This window comes from Sycon ciliatum, chromosome 11 (assembly GCF_964019385.1).
Source record: "Sycon ciliatum chromosome 11, ocSycCili1.1, whole genome shotgun sequence".
Taxonomy (NCBI): domain Eukaryota; kingdom Metazoa; phylum Porifera; class Calcarea; order Leucosolenida; family Sycettidae; genus Sycon; species Sycon ciliatum.
Window position 1 is genome coordinate 21,195,896 of NC_088653.1, and position 16,984 is coordinate 21,212,879.

The 16,984-nt window shown below is 48.0% G+C and overlaps 1 protein-coding gene and 5 non-coding genes across 6 annotated transcripts in view; all 6 read right to left on the reverse strand.

The window, feature by feature from the left end:
* The window catches only part of LOC135827495 (ankyrin repeat domain-containing protein 50-like), a gene marked incomplete at its 5' end in the record, with an annotated part of 40,731 nt that overhangs the window by 7,446 nt on the left and 16,301 nt on the right, over window positions 1–16,984 (reverse strand). Inside the window, 6 exon segments of the mRNA XM_065339986.1 lie at window positions 423–486; window positions 889–951; window positions 7,233–7,349; window positions 7,831–7,984; window positions 14,309–14,451; window positions 15,038–15,102. Of these exon segments, the coding sequence (XP_065196058.1) occupies window positions 423–486; window positions 889–951; window positions 7,233–7,349; window positions 7,831–7,984; window positions 14,309–14,451; window positions 15,038–15,102 (606 nt within the window).
* Window positions 1,099–1,171, reverse strand: Trnar-acg (transfer RNA arginine (anticodon ACG)). The gene has a single exon. It is a non-coding gene; the product is annotated as a tRNA-Arg (tRNA).
* On the reverse strand, window positions 2,354–2,426 carry Trnar-acg (transfer RNA arginine (anticodon ACG)). Its single transcript has one exon. It is a non-coding gene; the product is annotated as a tRNA-Arg (tRNA).
* On the reverse strand, window positions 3,743–3,815 carry Trnar-acg (transfer RNA arginine (anticodon ACG)). The gene has a single exon. It is a non-coding gene; the product is annotated as a tRNA-Arg (tRNA).
* Trnar-acg (transfer RNA arginine (anticodon ACG)) lies at window positions 5,728–5,800 on the reverse strand. The gene has a single exon. It is a non-coding gene; the product is annotated as a tRNA-Arg (tRNA).
* Window positions 6,671–6,743, reverse strand: Trnar-acg (transfer RNA arginine (anticodon ACG)). Its single transcript has one exon. It is a non-coding gene; the product is annotated as a tRNA-Arg (tRNA).

Here is a 16,984-nt window from a genome sequence, read left to right on the forward strand (position 1 = left end):
GCACACTCTTGTTTACCGTAGAATGGGAAATTTTAGCGACGTAAAAACCCTAGCGAAGTTAGCGATCGACTCATTTTCGCTTAAGTTTCAAGTTGCTAATCCGTTCAGACATAGTAGTGCACTGGTGATCCGTGAGTAAAATCGCTGCAAATCGCTAAAATAAAACGTCGCTAACCGGTTGACAATGGGAAAACGCTAAAATCAATAGTCGCTAAAATTACCCGTTATACAGCATCTACTTTTGCCAATAGCCTATGGATATGATGATGTGAATCATGACCCGAGAGGGCCACGACCCCCTCTCTTTCTCTCATTGTCCACAACACATTAGCAAGCAAGGCATAGAGGACTGGTAAGAATGCCAGAAACTGGCTGCATTGTACCTAACCAGACTCCTACACTGTGGCTAGTAAAGTGCTTACCAAACGCATACACATCGCTGGCCTCCGAATGAGACTTGGTGTCAAATGTCTCTGGTGCTATGTACTGTGTGGAGAAGAAAACACACATACACACACACACGACGACGACGACAGCGACAGCAGCAGCAACAAGAACAACAGCAGCAGCAGCAGCAGCAGCAACAACAACGACAACAACGTGAGAACAAAGAATTCAAAAAACAACAACAACAAGCATTCAGCAATTCAGCCATCCAGCAAGTCAAGATAAGGAAGTTACTTCAGTGTACGAATGCTTCGTTGCAGCCAATTAATCATCTCTCGCACCACCAGCAGCACTACCACCACCACCAGCAGCAGCAGCAGCAGCAGCAGCAGCAGCAGCAGCAGCAGCAGCAGCAGCAGCAGCAGCAGAAGCAGCAGCAGCAGAAGCAGCAGAAGCAGCAGCAGCATCAACAGCACCACCAGCACCACTTCTCAGTCTTACCGCTGGCGTGCCTCTGAAGTTAGTTGTCATAGTTACGGTGTGTTGTCGCACCTTCGTCATGCCCTGAATTAACAGGTAAACAAACAAACAGAAGTAAACACAATGACATCACTACACAGGTACACAGGTATGACAAAGTACAGCCAGCATAATAGAATTAGTAATTACAGTGACCATACGCCAAAAAGAAGAAAAAAAAAGAGTAAAATACGACCACGCCAGGATTCGAACCTGGAATCTCCTGATTCGTAGTCAGGCGCCTTATCCGTTGGGCCACGCGGCCAGTCACATCACCAAGAGAGCGCCACGACATACAGAAAGAACAGCGTCCGCGACATCTGTGTCTAAGGTTCATAGCGCAACCGCGGGTGACAAGGCGAGCATTTTGAAACACATTAAGTGTTGTGGGTACATGTTTGGATAACTAGAATGTCCGGATAATTAGAAGTTTTTCCTTGTATTTTAGGGTTCAAATTATCATGACTTGTGCTTTTTTTGTTCACTGGCAAGACAACGATAGAAAGAATGATTCCATGCCATTTCAGCGCCCTCGAGTTCAGCGCCAACGAGGTGAGCGCGACCGTTTCGGCGCCGTGAACCTATTAAGCGCCGAATTTTACAGCGCCACACATGTCAGCGCCGTATACTTTAGGGCCTGCAGATAAGCGTCGAATATCTCAGCTCCACACAAATCAGCGCCAGATATTTCAGCGCCAAATACGTCAGCGCGACCTTTCTCAGTGCGACAGATCTAAGCGCCTAGTTTCTTAGCACCACAGATCTAAGCGCCATGTTTCTCAGCGCCAAATTATTATACAATGTATATACAGTGAAACCTGTCTAAGACGACCGCTCAAGGGACCTTCAAAACGTGATCTCTGTCATCAGGTGGTCTCCTTATCCAGGGCCAATTGACTGGAAATAGCATCTCTTAGTCCTGGTTTCAGTGGTCTTCTAGGACAGGTGGTCACCTTATCCGAGTGGTCGCCTTGACAGGTTTTACTGTATGAACATGGCCTGTTGTGACTATGACTGTATATTACTACAAGTATTGACTTCGCACTCTACTGTATCACGCTCTACTGTATCACGCTCTACTGTATCATGCTCTACTGTATCATGCTGTACTGTATCATGCTGTACTGTATCATGCTGTACTGTATCGCACTCTACTGTATCGCACTCTACTGTGTCACGCTGTACTGTATCGCACTCTACTGTATCGCGCCATACTTTATCACGCAACTGCACCGCGCTGTACTTGATCACACTGAACATCTTCGCGCCGTAAATTACCGCGCCTTACTTTTTCGCACCAAGTTGCTGGCGCTGTACTTTACCGCGCTGATAGTCATGGCGCTGTGAAATCATGCGCTGAAGTGCTGGCGCTGAAATGTATCGCGCTGAAACGGTGGCGCTGAAGTGGCAAGTCACCGAAAGAATATTGCAAAAAAAGGGGAAAATGCGACCACGCCAGGATTCGAACCTGGAATCTCCTGATTCGTAGTCAGGCGCCTTATCCGTTGGGCCACGCGGCCAGTCACATCACCAAGCGAGCGCCACGAGATACAGAAAGAACAGCGTCAGCGACATCTGTGTCTAAGGTCCATAGCGCAACCGCGGGTGGCAAGACGAGCATTTTGAAACACATAAAGTGTTGTGGGTACATGTTTGGATACCGATAACTAGAATGTCCGGATAATAAGAAGTTTTTCCTTGTATTTTAGGGTTCAAATTATCATGACTTGTGTTCTTTTTGTTCACTGGCAAGACAACGATCGAAAGAATGAGTCCATGCCATTTCAGCGCCCTCGAGTTCAGCGCCAACCAGGTGAGCGCGATCGTTTCGGCGTCGTGAACCTAAGCGCCGAATTTTACAGCGCCACATATTTCAGCGCCGCATACTTCAGGGCCTGCAGATAAGCGTCGAATATCTCAGCGCCACACAAATCAGCGCCAGATATTTCAGCGCAAATACGTCAGCGCGACCTTTCTCAGCGCGACAGATCTAAGCGCCATGTTTCTCAGCGCCGTTTTATTATGCAATGTATGTACGAACATGGCCTGCTGTGACTATGACTGTTATGCATATTACTACAAGTATTGACTTCGCGCTCTACTGTATCGCGCCGTACTTTATCGCGCTATACTTTATCGCGCTGTATTTGATCGCGCCGTGAATTACCGCACCTTACTTTTTCGCGCTGAGTTGCTGGCGCTGCACTTTACCGCACTGATACGGCGCTGAAGAAGCTAGCGCTGTGAAATCATGTGCTGAAGCGCTGGCGCTGAAATGCATCGCGCTGAAACGGTGGCGAGAAGTGACAAGTCACCGAAAGAATATTGCAAAAAAGGGGAAAAATGCGCCGTACTTTATCGCGCTATACTTTATCGCACTGTATTTGATCGCGCCGTGAATTACGGCACCTTACTTTTTCGCGCTGAGTTGCTGGCGCTGCACTTTACCGCACTGATACGGCGCTGAAGAAGCTAGCGCTGTGAAATCATGTGCTGAAGCGCTGGCGCTGAAATGCATCGCGCTGAAACGGTGGCGAGAAGTGTCAAGTCACCGAAAGAATATTGCAAAAAAGGGGAAAAATGCGCCGTACTTTATCGCGCTATACTTTATCGCGCCGTATTTGATCGCGCCGTATTTGATCGCGCCGTGAATTACGGCACCTTACTTTTTCGCGCTGAGTTGCTGGCGCTGCACTTTACCGCACTGATACGGCGCTGAAGAAGCTAGCGCTGTGAAATCATGTGCTGAAGCGCTGGCGCTGAAATGCATCGCGCTGAAACGGTGGCGAGAAGTGGCAAGTCACCGAAAGAATATTGCAAAAAAAGGGGAAAAATGCGACCACGCCAGGATTCGAACCTGGAATCTCCTGATTCGTAGTCAGGCGCCTTATCCGTTGGGCCACGCGGCCAGTCACATCAGCAAGAGAGTGCGATGCTGCAATCGATTGTGATTTCACACACTCATCACGAAACTTGCGAGTGTTTCCAGATAGCAACGGTTTCCCGGCGGTTACAGTGCCTACTTACAGGGTGGTTTGTTTGTTTCCTTGTTTTTTTTCCCAGTCGTGGCGGACATTGAAATCCAATGGAGGTCAGTGCCGCTGCCTGGTCTGCTCTTCCTTTTCATGTACAGCCAGACCTCGCTTATCCGGTCCTCTTTTTTTATCCGGATCCCTTGCCATCCGGAAGAAAATCATTCGTCACCAATTTACAGCATATGTCATGCATACAAAAAGTATTGTGTGTTCGATTATCCGGTTCCCTCGCCTATCCGGATATTTTTTTGTGGAAAACGGACGTGTGCGGTTAAGCGAGGTCTGACTGTACTACAGTACTGCCGGGCGCCGGAGAACGAACGGGCTAGAATTTCACCAAGCACAGCAACGACAGCATACTAATGTATACCATGGTATGCTTTACACAGTGACTCAACTGTGCATAAGAACGGTCTAGGCTACAGTGCATTTCAAAACTATAGACGCGTAGGGTTTTTGAAATATTTCAAATTTGGCTGTAACTTTTTGAGAATAGTTTTCGGAATATTGCTCAGGATCGCTCCACAATTACTCTCATATAGTTTCTAAACGATTGGATAACAGACGCCCAATTTGGAAAAATTTATGCACAAAGTGATCACAGATTTTATGTAGTATAGATGCTGGCATAACGGTTTTTGCCTAGGTACGCGTCTATAGTTTTGAAATGGACTGTAGGAGGCTGACCGCCCAGTTCTTCGGCAACCAATGTCAGGACTCTAGTAGAGATCATCACCCTATTCAGGACCGCTGGAAGCCATTTTTTTAATTGCTCCGGTCATATCACATTTCTCAAAATGCGAAGACTCCACTGTAGCTATCCACTATACCCACACATCTTCACAGAATGATTTTCTCTTTTTTTCTTTTAGTGATTGTTGTAGCAATCATTTAACGATATAATCGCACAGGTCACATTGTAGAGTGCAGATCACCTAGTGCTTTCAACAATAATTGTACCTTCACATCATGGGAATTTGGTATAACCCCACACCCGTCACTGTTGAATATTCGATCAGGATTTCCCAAACAATATATTTTTATTTTTGTTATCCTCTCCCATGCTGTTGTACATAAGCGGCTTGCCGCGGAGATGTCAATACTACTACTGATTGTTGTAGCCCAGAGACCGTTTGGAGAGGGTCAGTCATACCATACACTTTAATCATTAAGTGCATGACATGGTGGGTAAGCATGACCTCCTCAGCATTAAACACATGCCGGTGGCCAACAGGTGATTGTTTCGGCGAAAACCTGACCAAGCGGACCGGCTCCGGTGGGCCTGCCACCGCTACGCACTGCGCATCGATCTGCCGCTGGGATATTCCAGGTGGTAGCACCCGGCATGAGCCCCCCCCCCCCCCCCAACCCCCGGGACGGAGACAAAAAAGTGTATATTCTATATTTTACGGAGAGTACAGCTACCCACAGTCAACTGGAAGCTTATGGCCAGGCTCAAGGGGTACATGGATACGGCTAGTGGGGGTTTCTCGGCACTTGCGCCAGTGGTTGTGAGACTTAGCCTCCTAGCCTAGACCGTTTTTATTTTCGTGTACTACAGTCTATGCGTGGTTGAGTCACCGTGTATACATTGGTATGCTGTGCTTGGTGAAATTCTAGCCTGGTCGTTCTTCGGCGCCCGATAGGTTTGCTTGCACGCGTGCTGTTCGCTGACCATACAAACACGCCAAAAAATACCAGCGTGCATGCGAAATGTGCGCAAGTTGTGTGTGGGCTTGTGGGTCACCGACAAGACAACGACGGTAGGAAAAAAAAGGGAAAAATGCGACCACGCCAGGATTCGAACCTGGAATCTCCTGATTCGTAGTCAGGCGCCTTATCCGTTGGGCCACGCGGCCAGTCACATACGCTGTAAGATCAGATATCTTAAACTTTCTCTGTAAAAAAATAATGCAGGTTCGGCCTTATTTCCTCTGTGCTGCGTTGATGAGTCCACAAAGGACGAAACAGTTCTGTCCGCAGGTTGAGTAAAATTGTTTTCTACAGAGAGTATGAGTCCAGTGTACGTGCACTTCGAAGTAGGCGAGTGAGCGCGTACACACCAGTACAGTGTAATCGGTGTGATCCTAGCATTTTTGTTCTGCAGCACTCGACAGCACTGCACGTACCTACAGGGTAGGGTGCTGGTGTAAGATACGGTGAAGGGCACTCGAGTCGAATGCTCGCCCGAGTGCAGCCAGGCTTGCTGGAAAGCTTTACACGGCGCGCCCATTCAACCAGCCCTACCCACAGTGTGCAACTCACACACACACACACACACTACAGTCTCGTTCTGGACAAATTCGTCGAATTCGTCAAGCTGTTCAAAGAAAACGATGGCAGGTTTGCACACGTATGTCTGCTTGTTGTCGCTAGTACAAATAAGTCCCATGAACGTTCTCGAAACCGAAGAAAATGTGCATGCATCCTTTGCAGACATTATGTAGTATGTATCGTAAACCCGGAAACCTAGGCGGTCCAGAATCTTTCGTGGTTTTCGCGATGGGTGTGAAATCGCAAATGTACGCCGGCGCAAATGTAGAACTGTAGTTAAGAAACTGAGGAACTTGACTACAGTCGATCGCGAACATATTCAGGTGCAAATGTGTCGGTGCTCGCAACTCGCAAACAAAAAAACAGCGCAAAGATTAGTACTTGTACTCCTTCCATGTCCACCAGCAAGGCAGCGAGCGGTAGAGAGAAAATTGCAAATAAAAAATTAAAAAATACGACCACGCCAGGATTCGAACCTGGAATCTCCTGATTCGTAGTCAGGCGCCTTATCCGTTGGGCCACGCGGCCAGTCATATGAGGAAGAGAGCGCCACGAGATACTGAAAGAACATGGGACTGGGTTGTCCGTTCGTGCAGTCTTTGTGTATTGTTCCACACCTGTGTATTGCAGCTGCAGTATATGTACTAAAGAAGGGGGGGGGGGGTTGTCAACTGACAACCGCTCTATTCAGCTGCTATTCACAATACCGGGAAATTTTGGTGGTGTAATATTTTCGGTATTTCCCAAAATCGACGGTTCGGTAGCGTGAAAATTTCAGTAAACCAGTTCTCCGTGCTGCAGTGCGTATATTTTCGGTGGGTTTTATTTTAGGTAAAAATTGCCGGCACCGAAGTTACCGAAAATAAAACACCTGCTCTGCTTTTACAGTATTGTGAATTGTGCTATTGAGAATAGGAACTGAATAGAGCAGTTGTCAGTTGACAAACCCACTTTTCTTTCGTAACGCAGTTGCGTGATATCCACAACTTTTCTTAGTGAGTATAATGCAGTACTTACAAAATCTGCCACTTGCACGTTGAAGTTTGCGCCGACGAGCAGGTTACCGGACTTGAGATCACGATGCAGCAGCTGACACTTGTGCAGGTACTGCATACCTAGGGATGCATGTTGTAACTGCAGTACAAATGTACCCAACAGAACACAGTACAGCATGGCATGGTACAGTTATACTAAGACCTTTACTGGTGAACTCACACAGTGTGATACAGATTGTAAAGAACCATCAGTGAAACAGTACACAGTACAGCAGCACAGCACAGAACAGTACAGGTTTTTTTGGTGTTTTTAATTTTTAGTTTTTCTTCTTTGATCAACTCGAAGGTCTCAGTACTCCTTGTCAGTTTGTGCCATTTTGTCGCACTCGCTGACTGCATAAGATCTGGTTACGTTGGTGGACAGTTAGTCATAACTCGTAACATTTTGTCCTTTTCCTTTTTCTTCTTTGAGTTCATTGATCGAGTTCATCGATATTTGAAGTTTTGATTTGAACTTTTCTTTGGTTTGCATTCGAAATAGCAGCAGCAGCAGCAACAGCAGCAACAGCAGCAGCACAGCCATGCAGATACATACAGACGGCACTCAGACTGTCACATACCATTTCAATACGCCGTTTCCAGGAAAGATCAAGTGTGGCATCGTGCAGTACATCTTGCAATGATCCACGTTCCAGCAAATCAGTGACGATAGCATGGCCATCAATATCCTGGCAGTACCCGATGATCGTCAGTACGTTGGGATGACGCATTTTACTGTGTGCCAATCACAGCAGCAACGGGCAGCGCGCACACACGCACGCATGCACACACGCACGCACACATGCATGCGCGCGAACACGCATGCATACAAACACACACACGCACACACACACACACACACACACACACACACACACACACACACACACACACACACACACACACACACACACACACACACACACACACACACACACACACACACACACACACACACACACACACACACACACACACACACACACACACACACACACACACACACACACACACACACACACACACACACACACACACACACACACACACACACACACACACACACACACACACACACACACACACACACACACACACACACACACACACACACACACACACACACACACACACACACACACACACACACACACACACACACACACACACACACACACACACACACACACACACACACACACACACACACACACACACACACACACACACACACACACACACACACACACACACACACACACACACACACACACACACACACACACACACACACACACACACACACACACACACACACACACACACACACACACACACACACACACACACACACACACACACACACACACACACACACACACACACACACACACACACACACACACACACACACACACACACACACACACACACACACACACACACACACACACACACACACACACACACACACACACACACACACACACACACAAGATCAAACTACAGCACAGCCATGCACAGTAGTGCCTTGTATTACATGTATGTGTACCCACACGTGCGATAATCACATAAGCAGAATGTGACAAGAGCAGTACAGTCAACTTCGCTAATAACTACTGCGGAAATAAAGACAATTCGCGAATAACGACAGAGTTTCCATGCCCAGAGCAAAGTCCATTCTACCTGTATGCATATAATGAGACTTCGGGCATAAGGACACTTCGCGAATAAGGACACTTTTCTGATGGCCGGCCGAGTGTGGTTACACGCAAAGTTGACTGTACATGTATTTACTACATAGCACTACATAGCACTACACAGCACTACATAGCACTACATAGCACTACACAGCACTACATAGCACTACATAGCACTACACAGCACTACATAGCACTACATAGCACTACACAGCACTACATAGCACTACATAGCACTACACAGCACTACATAGCACTACATAGCACTACATAGCACTACATAGCACTACATAGCACTACACAGCACTACATAGCACTACATAGCACTACACAGCACTACATAGCACTACACAGCACTACATAGCACTACACAGCACTACATAGCACTACATAGCACTACACAGCACTACATAGCACTACATAGCACTACACAGCACTACATAGCACTACATAGCACTACACAGCACTACACAGCACTACATAGCACTACATAGCACACTACATAGCACTACATAGCACTACATAGCACTACATAGCACTACATAGCACTACATAGCACTACATAGCACTACATAGCACTACATAGCACTACATAGCACTACATAGCACTACATAGCACTACATAGCACTACATAGCACTACATAGCACTACATAGCACTACATAGCACTACATAGCACTACATAGCACTACATAGCACTACATAGCACTACATAGCACTACATAGCACTACATAGCACTACATAGCACTACATAGCACTACATAGCACTACATAGCACTACATAGCACTACATAGCACTACATAGCACTACATAGCACTGCATAGCACTGCATAGCACTGCATAGCACTACATAGCACTACATAGCACTACATAGCACTACATAGCACTACATAGCACTGCATAGCACTACATAGCACTACATAGCACTACATAGCACTACATAGCACTACATAGCACTACATAGCACTACATAGCACTACATAGCACTACATAGCACTACATAGCACTACATAGCACTACATAGCACTACATAGCACTACATAGCACTACAGGACTCATCCTTTGGTGCTTTAATACACATTATTACAGACTTGTCATTTTTGAAACTGGTACGCACGCACGCATGCGTCCACACACGCACACACACACATACACATACACATACACACGCACGCACACGCACACACACTTCGTTTTGAGACTTTGCTTTCCGTTCTGTTCTTCTATCCATACTCTGCATTCTCCGCACCTGCTTTGTTCCTTTCTTCTCTTGCTAATATCATGTTTCCTTTTCTCTGACTCACTGACTGTCAATTCGTCTAGTTTCAAATCGTTTCATCATCTGCCAGATCGCAGAGATCGTTTCCTGCATCGTAGCTTCCTGTTAATTTTTGAACACATTTTTGAGTAGGCATTTTCACGAGTTGTGTTGACGTCATGTCCTATCAGCTACGCGTCATTATTTCGAGCATGCGCACTGCTTTTGCCTTCTGCCTTATTTGCATGCTGCGCTTGCTGCACAGGTTAGCGTCCCCACGCTTGCTGGCCGAAGTCCCATTGACCGCGCCGCGTGCGTACTCGCACATGTCAGCTGGGCTTCTCCACGTCGCCTTTCCCCGGCCCCGCCGGTTCCGTTGAGAGTTCCGGCTTTCTTCCCTTGTTGATTAGCTCTCCCAAGATTGAGTTCGGTTGTTGTTTTCTCTATATCCTTACCTAACTAATTCATTTCCAAGTATCAGTCCTTTTATTTACATTACTGTCAGAGTCCGCCGTTGTGAGTGCTGTGTGCGGAGTACATGTAGTGGTGAATAATTGTTGTGCGTACGTTGCACAATAGAGTACTGTAAATATACAAAATTTCGGCGCTGCAAAATTTCGGCACTTCACGATTTTTGACATTTCGGCGGCGATTTATTTTCGGCGTGGGGTAGAGGGCATAGTATAGTGCGACAGATGCTGTGAAAAATTTCATCGGCGTTTTAATTTAGGCGTTTTGGGTCGGTGCCGAATATAGCCGAAATTAAATAGCTGCCGAAAATTTGTATATTTACAGTAGTTGTCGCAATATGTGCGAATGCCGGACTGTCTATATTTGAATACATGTTACGAGTGCAATTTGAATTTGCTGTATTTACAATTTGTCTTTACGTCGCACTCTTACCTAAGGTCATATCCCAGGAGCGATAGGGTCCAGGTCCGCTGCCCATAGCTAAGTTATAGCTATAGTAAGTATTTGTAGTAAGGTAGCTTGACACATGACTAGCTTCGCTCTATATGCTTGTTCTCAAATGAATTTCACGTCTGCAATTATTTGATCTCTTCGATCGAACGGTCGATTTATTCGAACTGCATTTTCATGATTTATTCATTTCCCTTTTTTGCATGCACGCACTGGCCGCGCTCCAGTGCAGCCGCCATCTTAGCGTCGATGCGCGATCGCGGGATCGCTACTATGCACTTCCCAAACTGGCTGGCTTTTGCATGCAGCATAATCTATTTTTGGTTTCATATTTTGCACACAGTACGCTGGCACGTAGTTTTAACACATAAAATTGGTACCGAAACCCGACCCTAGACACTGCCATCATGACACCTGCTGTGGCGTCGGTTAAGGCCCTCGATAGGGCGCTTGCTGTGCACATCGGTGCGTTCGGGGATGAAACACGCCAGTGCGACGCAGTGCGGCTGACAAGTGCCCATGCAAACAATCACGACGGCAATGGCAGCGACAGTGAGTCCTACGCTACAGCAGAGTCATCAACATACTGTAAGCTGAGAGCATTCCTCACTGAATTCAAAGACAAAGAATATGTGGACAAATTAAGTAGCCTCGTTGAACGGTATGGGGTAGCGGTGTACGAGTGGAATCCCGTAGACAAAGACGGCAAAAAAGCAAAAAAATTGCCTTGGAAGATTATGAGAATTTTTGTTTTTGTTTTTTTTGGTTTATGGAGGAGGCAAGGTACTGTAACGTTTGGCCCAACTCAAGTCCATGATGGTGGATGTGAATGAACAGGAAATGCAAACTGTAGCGGCTGGTCGACCGGTAGAAATCAAGAAAGAATGTGTGGAAGCGGCCCACAGTCTGCCGATCGACACCCCGGCCGAACCCCGCCTTGGATTCGAGGATCGTTGGATTGTTTGTGTCGTAGTGTTCACCTGTGTTGGTGCGTTTGTGCCCATGGTCGGTGCCCGTGCTTGTTCCGGCAAGCTGTTATACTAGTGTTAGGTGTCTCCCCCGACTTGGTGCCACGCCCTCCCTCGGCGGAGGAACTTATCACGGCAATCCGACGACTCACCATCCGAACGTATCAACCACTGCGACGACGCAATACACACAACCTCCAACAACTACGACCACGCCCGCAACCACGACCACGACCGATACGCCCTACTCGATACCACTACTACAACGCCGACGTTCTCCCTCCACACCGACTGACGTTACCAACAATACCCCTCGTGTTGGTCTCTTGTCTTGTCGTCTATAATAAATGTCGTTCCCAATAACTTGTTCCCGTTGTCCGTTGTAATGTCTGGAGAAGATGTCGTCAGTTGTCCTTCTTCGACCCAACACTAGCGTTTAGTATCGTAATTCGTAGTGTGTCCAGTATGAGTCTCAAGCTGGACAATTTCCTTCGCCCTCCAAGGGCAAGGGGGACGATTTCCATGCCTTCCGGTCAAAATTTGGTGTGTTGGCCAAAATCTCAAAAGTGGACGTCGGACGATGACAAGATGAAGTACCTTACCCTTATTTTGAGTTTTTCGCCATGAAGTTACCTAAGGCTAACAATATTACTACTGCAATGCTCTGCCTCTGCTTTTCTATATTCGAGGGCCCGGACGTTCAGAAACCCAGCAACAATGGTCTACGTAATCACTGGCCAGGAGGGCAAGCGCTACAAGAAGATGGACACTCGCAACGCGGTAACACCGCTGGTTGATTTAACGGTTGAGGACGACTTGCAAATACTATGAGGAACACACGATGAAGTATATATTTTCCCTGTTTCTGGACGGCGGCGCGTTTCTGGTGTACGAATGGTTGTCGGACACCGACAAGGCAGATCCGGATGTTGTGTTCGGCAAGCTATCATCTGCGTTCGCCGTGACAAAGTCGCAGGCGTACAGCTTGTTTGTACAGCGTAAGCTGAAACCCGACGAGTCGGTAGACGTGTACGTCGCGGATCTACAGCGGTTGCTGGGCCTGTCTGGTGACAGCGCGACTGGTGATGAGCATACTGTGGTCATAGAACAGTTCATCAGTGGGTTACCAGTAGAATTTGTCCAGCCCTTGTGTATGGCCACTGCTGGGAAGAAATTGAAAGTGTCTGAGTGTGTAGAGCAGGTGCGTGCTCTACAGGCTACGCATGCTGATTGTGTTCACAGTCCCATAGTGGTCGCCAGTGCGGCAACTGGAGGTGCTGGAGGTGCGTCCCGCAGTGTATTTTGCCACCAGCGCCACACGTCTGGACATATTTGTTGTACGTAGTTTAGCTGCACGCTGTTCACACGCTGATTGCATGCTGTCTGCACGCTTTTTGCCTGGTTACTGCTAAGATTACGTGTCCGTGCCTGGGTTCGTGCCTGGGTCCGTTTGGGTTATAACTCGTGGCCCTGCGCCGTTTTCCTGGTCTTCCGTTTTCTGTAGTCGTCGCAGCTCCTCGTGTTGGGTCCGTTTTATTCTCTCTCTCGTGGTTTTCTGCCCTTTTGTTACTCTCATCGTTTCCGTTGTCCTCCTGAGCCCTGCTCCTTTCCTTTGTCCCCTTATTCGTCGTTTGAGGCCAAGTAAACCGTATCAACCCGAACAATTCGTTGCTCTGTCTGACTGGTCGCGGGGGCTCAGACAACATATTCAGCGGAACTGTCCTCGTCGAAAGAGGCAACGTGATCGGCATGGCGATGGGGAACGAACGTGCTTCTTCTGTGACAAGCCTGGCCATGTCAAGGTTGCGTGCCCAGAGTGCAAAGCCTGGATGGAGGCTTCCGCCGGCAAATCTGCTGCCGGGGTGTCAAAAGCCGACAAGAAAGCCCCAGTTCTGTGCATTTCAAGTGCCTCTGGTTCTGGCAGCCTCCCGAGAATGTGTGCAGAGTAAATGTAGTGGTGAATAATTGCTGTGTGTATGTTACACAACAGAGTTAACAACACATTCTCTCTCTCTCTCTCACTCTCTCTCTCTCTCTCTCTCACACTCTCACACACACACACACACACTCTCTCTCTCTCTCTCACTCACTCACTCACTCACTCACTCACTCACTCACTCTCTCTCTCTCTCTCTCTCTCTCTCTCTCTCTCTCTCTCTCTCTCTCTCTCTCTCTCTCTCTCTCTCTCTCTCTCTCTCTCTCTCCCTCACCTAAGCATGATGACCTCCTGTTGAAATATTCTCATGACCTCATCCCCGGTCATATTGCGGAAGAGCTTGACAGCAACAGGTTTACCGAGGTACGTACTGCGATAGACGTCAGAGTAACTCCCTGAGCCCAGATCTGATTCTTTCTATAGGTATGGAGAGTTACACACAAGCATGCACACACATACGTACACGCACAATATGCATAACACATGCGTACACATGTTCACACAACACATATTCGCACACACACATGCGCACACATGTACACACATACACACACATACACATGCACACACACACACACATGCACACATACGCAAGAACACACACATGTACACACACACATGTCTTCGGTGATTCACGATATCTATAAATGTAACACTCGTGCGCAGCTGTCTTATCCAGCAGTGAGAAATCTACCTAGCTTCAAAACACCGACACAATGTGACACTTGGAGAATGCGTTGTGAATTTGCAAGGGTCTGAGTTCGTAGACCCTGGACAACAACACATATCATCTGCAGAACCAGAACCAGAACCAGAACTAGCCCCAGCACCAGCCTCAACAGCCACACCAGCAGCAGCACAAGTAGCAACAGCAGCAGCAGCAGCAGCAGCAGCACCACCACCACTAACAGCAGCAGCAGCAGCAACAATAGGAGCAGCAGCGACAACAACATCTCTTATTGGCCACAGGCCATCGTGAGAATAAAGATTTGAAAGAACTTACATGCAGTTCACAGAGCGGTATTTGCGTCAAACCCGTTGTTGAGGCTATTGCATCAAGGCTGTCATCTGATGATCCGAGTTGCAAACACATACAACCATGCACACACACGCACGTGCACACACGCACGCACGCACGCACGCACACACACACAAATATACACACATACATGTAAGCACAAAGAGAGAGCTTTGTTTGCTTGATATACATCATGTTAAGGGACCGTCCATAATTATTAATCTTTTACACAAAGAGAAAGAGTTTCGTTCATGGGTAGGTGGGTCAAGGGGAGTTTCGTTTAAAAAAATATTGATATGTGAGATATCAAGGCGTTCTTGCGGTCAAGTCAATCTATTTTTCGTTCAGGGGGTGGGTGGGCGGGGAGGGTCCTAATGCCGGATAGTCCCTAAAGTAAAAAAAGTTGGGTTAGCTTTTGGGCTAACCCTAGTTAGTAGTTTGCGATAAGACCGATGTGCTGCTCTCTATTTCATGCTAGCTGCGACTGAGCTGGCTTTACACGTGCACTCAACTGCTGCGCATGCGTGCCCCAAATCGCCTTGGGTAGCTCTTGCTGCGCTGACTTTTTTGGCTTGCGCTTTCCTTTGCAGTGTCACTGAGCAGTCACTGGAATTTATTTGCTTGGAGAATGGAATTATTTATTCAGTCTCCTTGTAGTTTCCTCGCAGTCATTTACTACACGACAAACATGTTGACTACCTCTCAAGTATGTCATATAAACGTGTCGAACTTGCGGGCCGAGCTGGAAGGCTGTGGGCTGAATTCGAGTGGAAAAAAGCCCCAGTTACTTGCCCGTTTGCTGTTCAGTATCGAAGACACGTCAAGCTCGGCGGCACGGTAACCTCACGCCCAGTCGGCCACGGCATCCTTGCAGCGGGCACAATAGCAGGAACAAGAGCAGGATCTGGAGAGTGTTGCAGCAGCTTCTCCGAGTCCCCTGGTCCCAGACCGGAGTAGGAATGACGATTAGCGCCAGTTTGTGCGCCAGGAAGTACACTCCGCCATCACCGTTGCCTTGCTGGGGGCGATCGCTCCAATGCTGGCCACCATCACTGCCCCTGGATCTGGAACTCAACCTTCGGCGGAGTCTTCCAACGCTGGTAAGCTCTCCGTTCCCCAGACTTTATGAGAGAAAATATTGAAGGGCGACTTTGTAGACTTCACCCAGCTGCTGCCCGATACCATCGCAACCTCGTATTCTGTTCCACGCCAGCATCAGCTGCAGTTCCGCAGTGGCGGCAAGTCTCTGGAGGTGGTAGAAGGTGGCGCTGCCCACCCCGTTCGTTGACGCGTTCACGACTTGCCGACATGGCTGGAGGCATGGACTCTCTTTATGAACGTTGTATATTCTGCCAACCCGCTCCGTCTGCAGGAGATGCTCGTGTACCAAGCCACCATTGTTGCTGCCAACAGGCAATACTATCCGGAGGCTTGGCTGTCGTACGGCACCCAGTTTCGCTCAGCCATTGCTGCTTAGCCAGGCAAGCGCTTCGATGTCATCGACATCAATCTGTGGCAAATGTCCGTGACTAGCCGATCAAGGTCCACATGCGAGTCATGCCGCCTCGTCCATCCCGGAGGCGGGGCCAGTGTCCCTTTCGTCCCCAACGTAACAACCAGCAAGCCTTCAATGGAGTTCGTACGGTGTCTAATGGCCAACCGATCTGCCGCAACTTCAACGCTGGGCGTTGCAGTCTCAGCACGTGCAAGTACACCCATGTCTGCAACCGCTGCGGGTACTATTGCCGTTCAAGCATGAGCGATTGCTTTGGTCGTTTGCAACGCCCATTGCTTCACCCTGGTTGGCTGTTTGCAACGTCGATCAGGAACCTTGGCAACCGGTCGCGGGTACTGTTGCGGCTCACTCATGAGCAATCACATTGGCTGCTTGCAACGCCAATCACTTCACCAGTTGATCGAAACCAGCACACT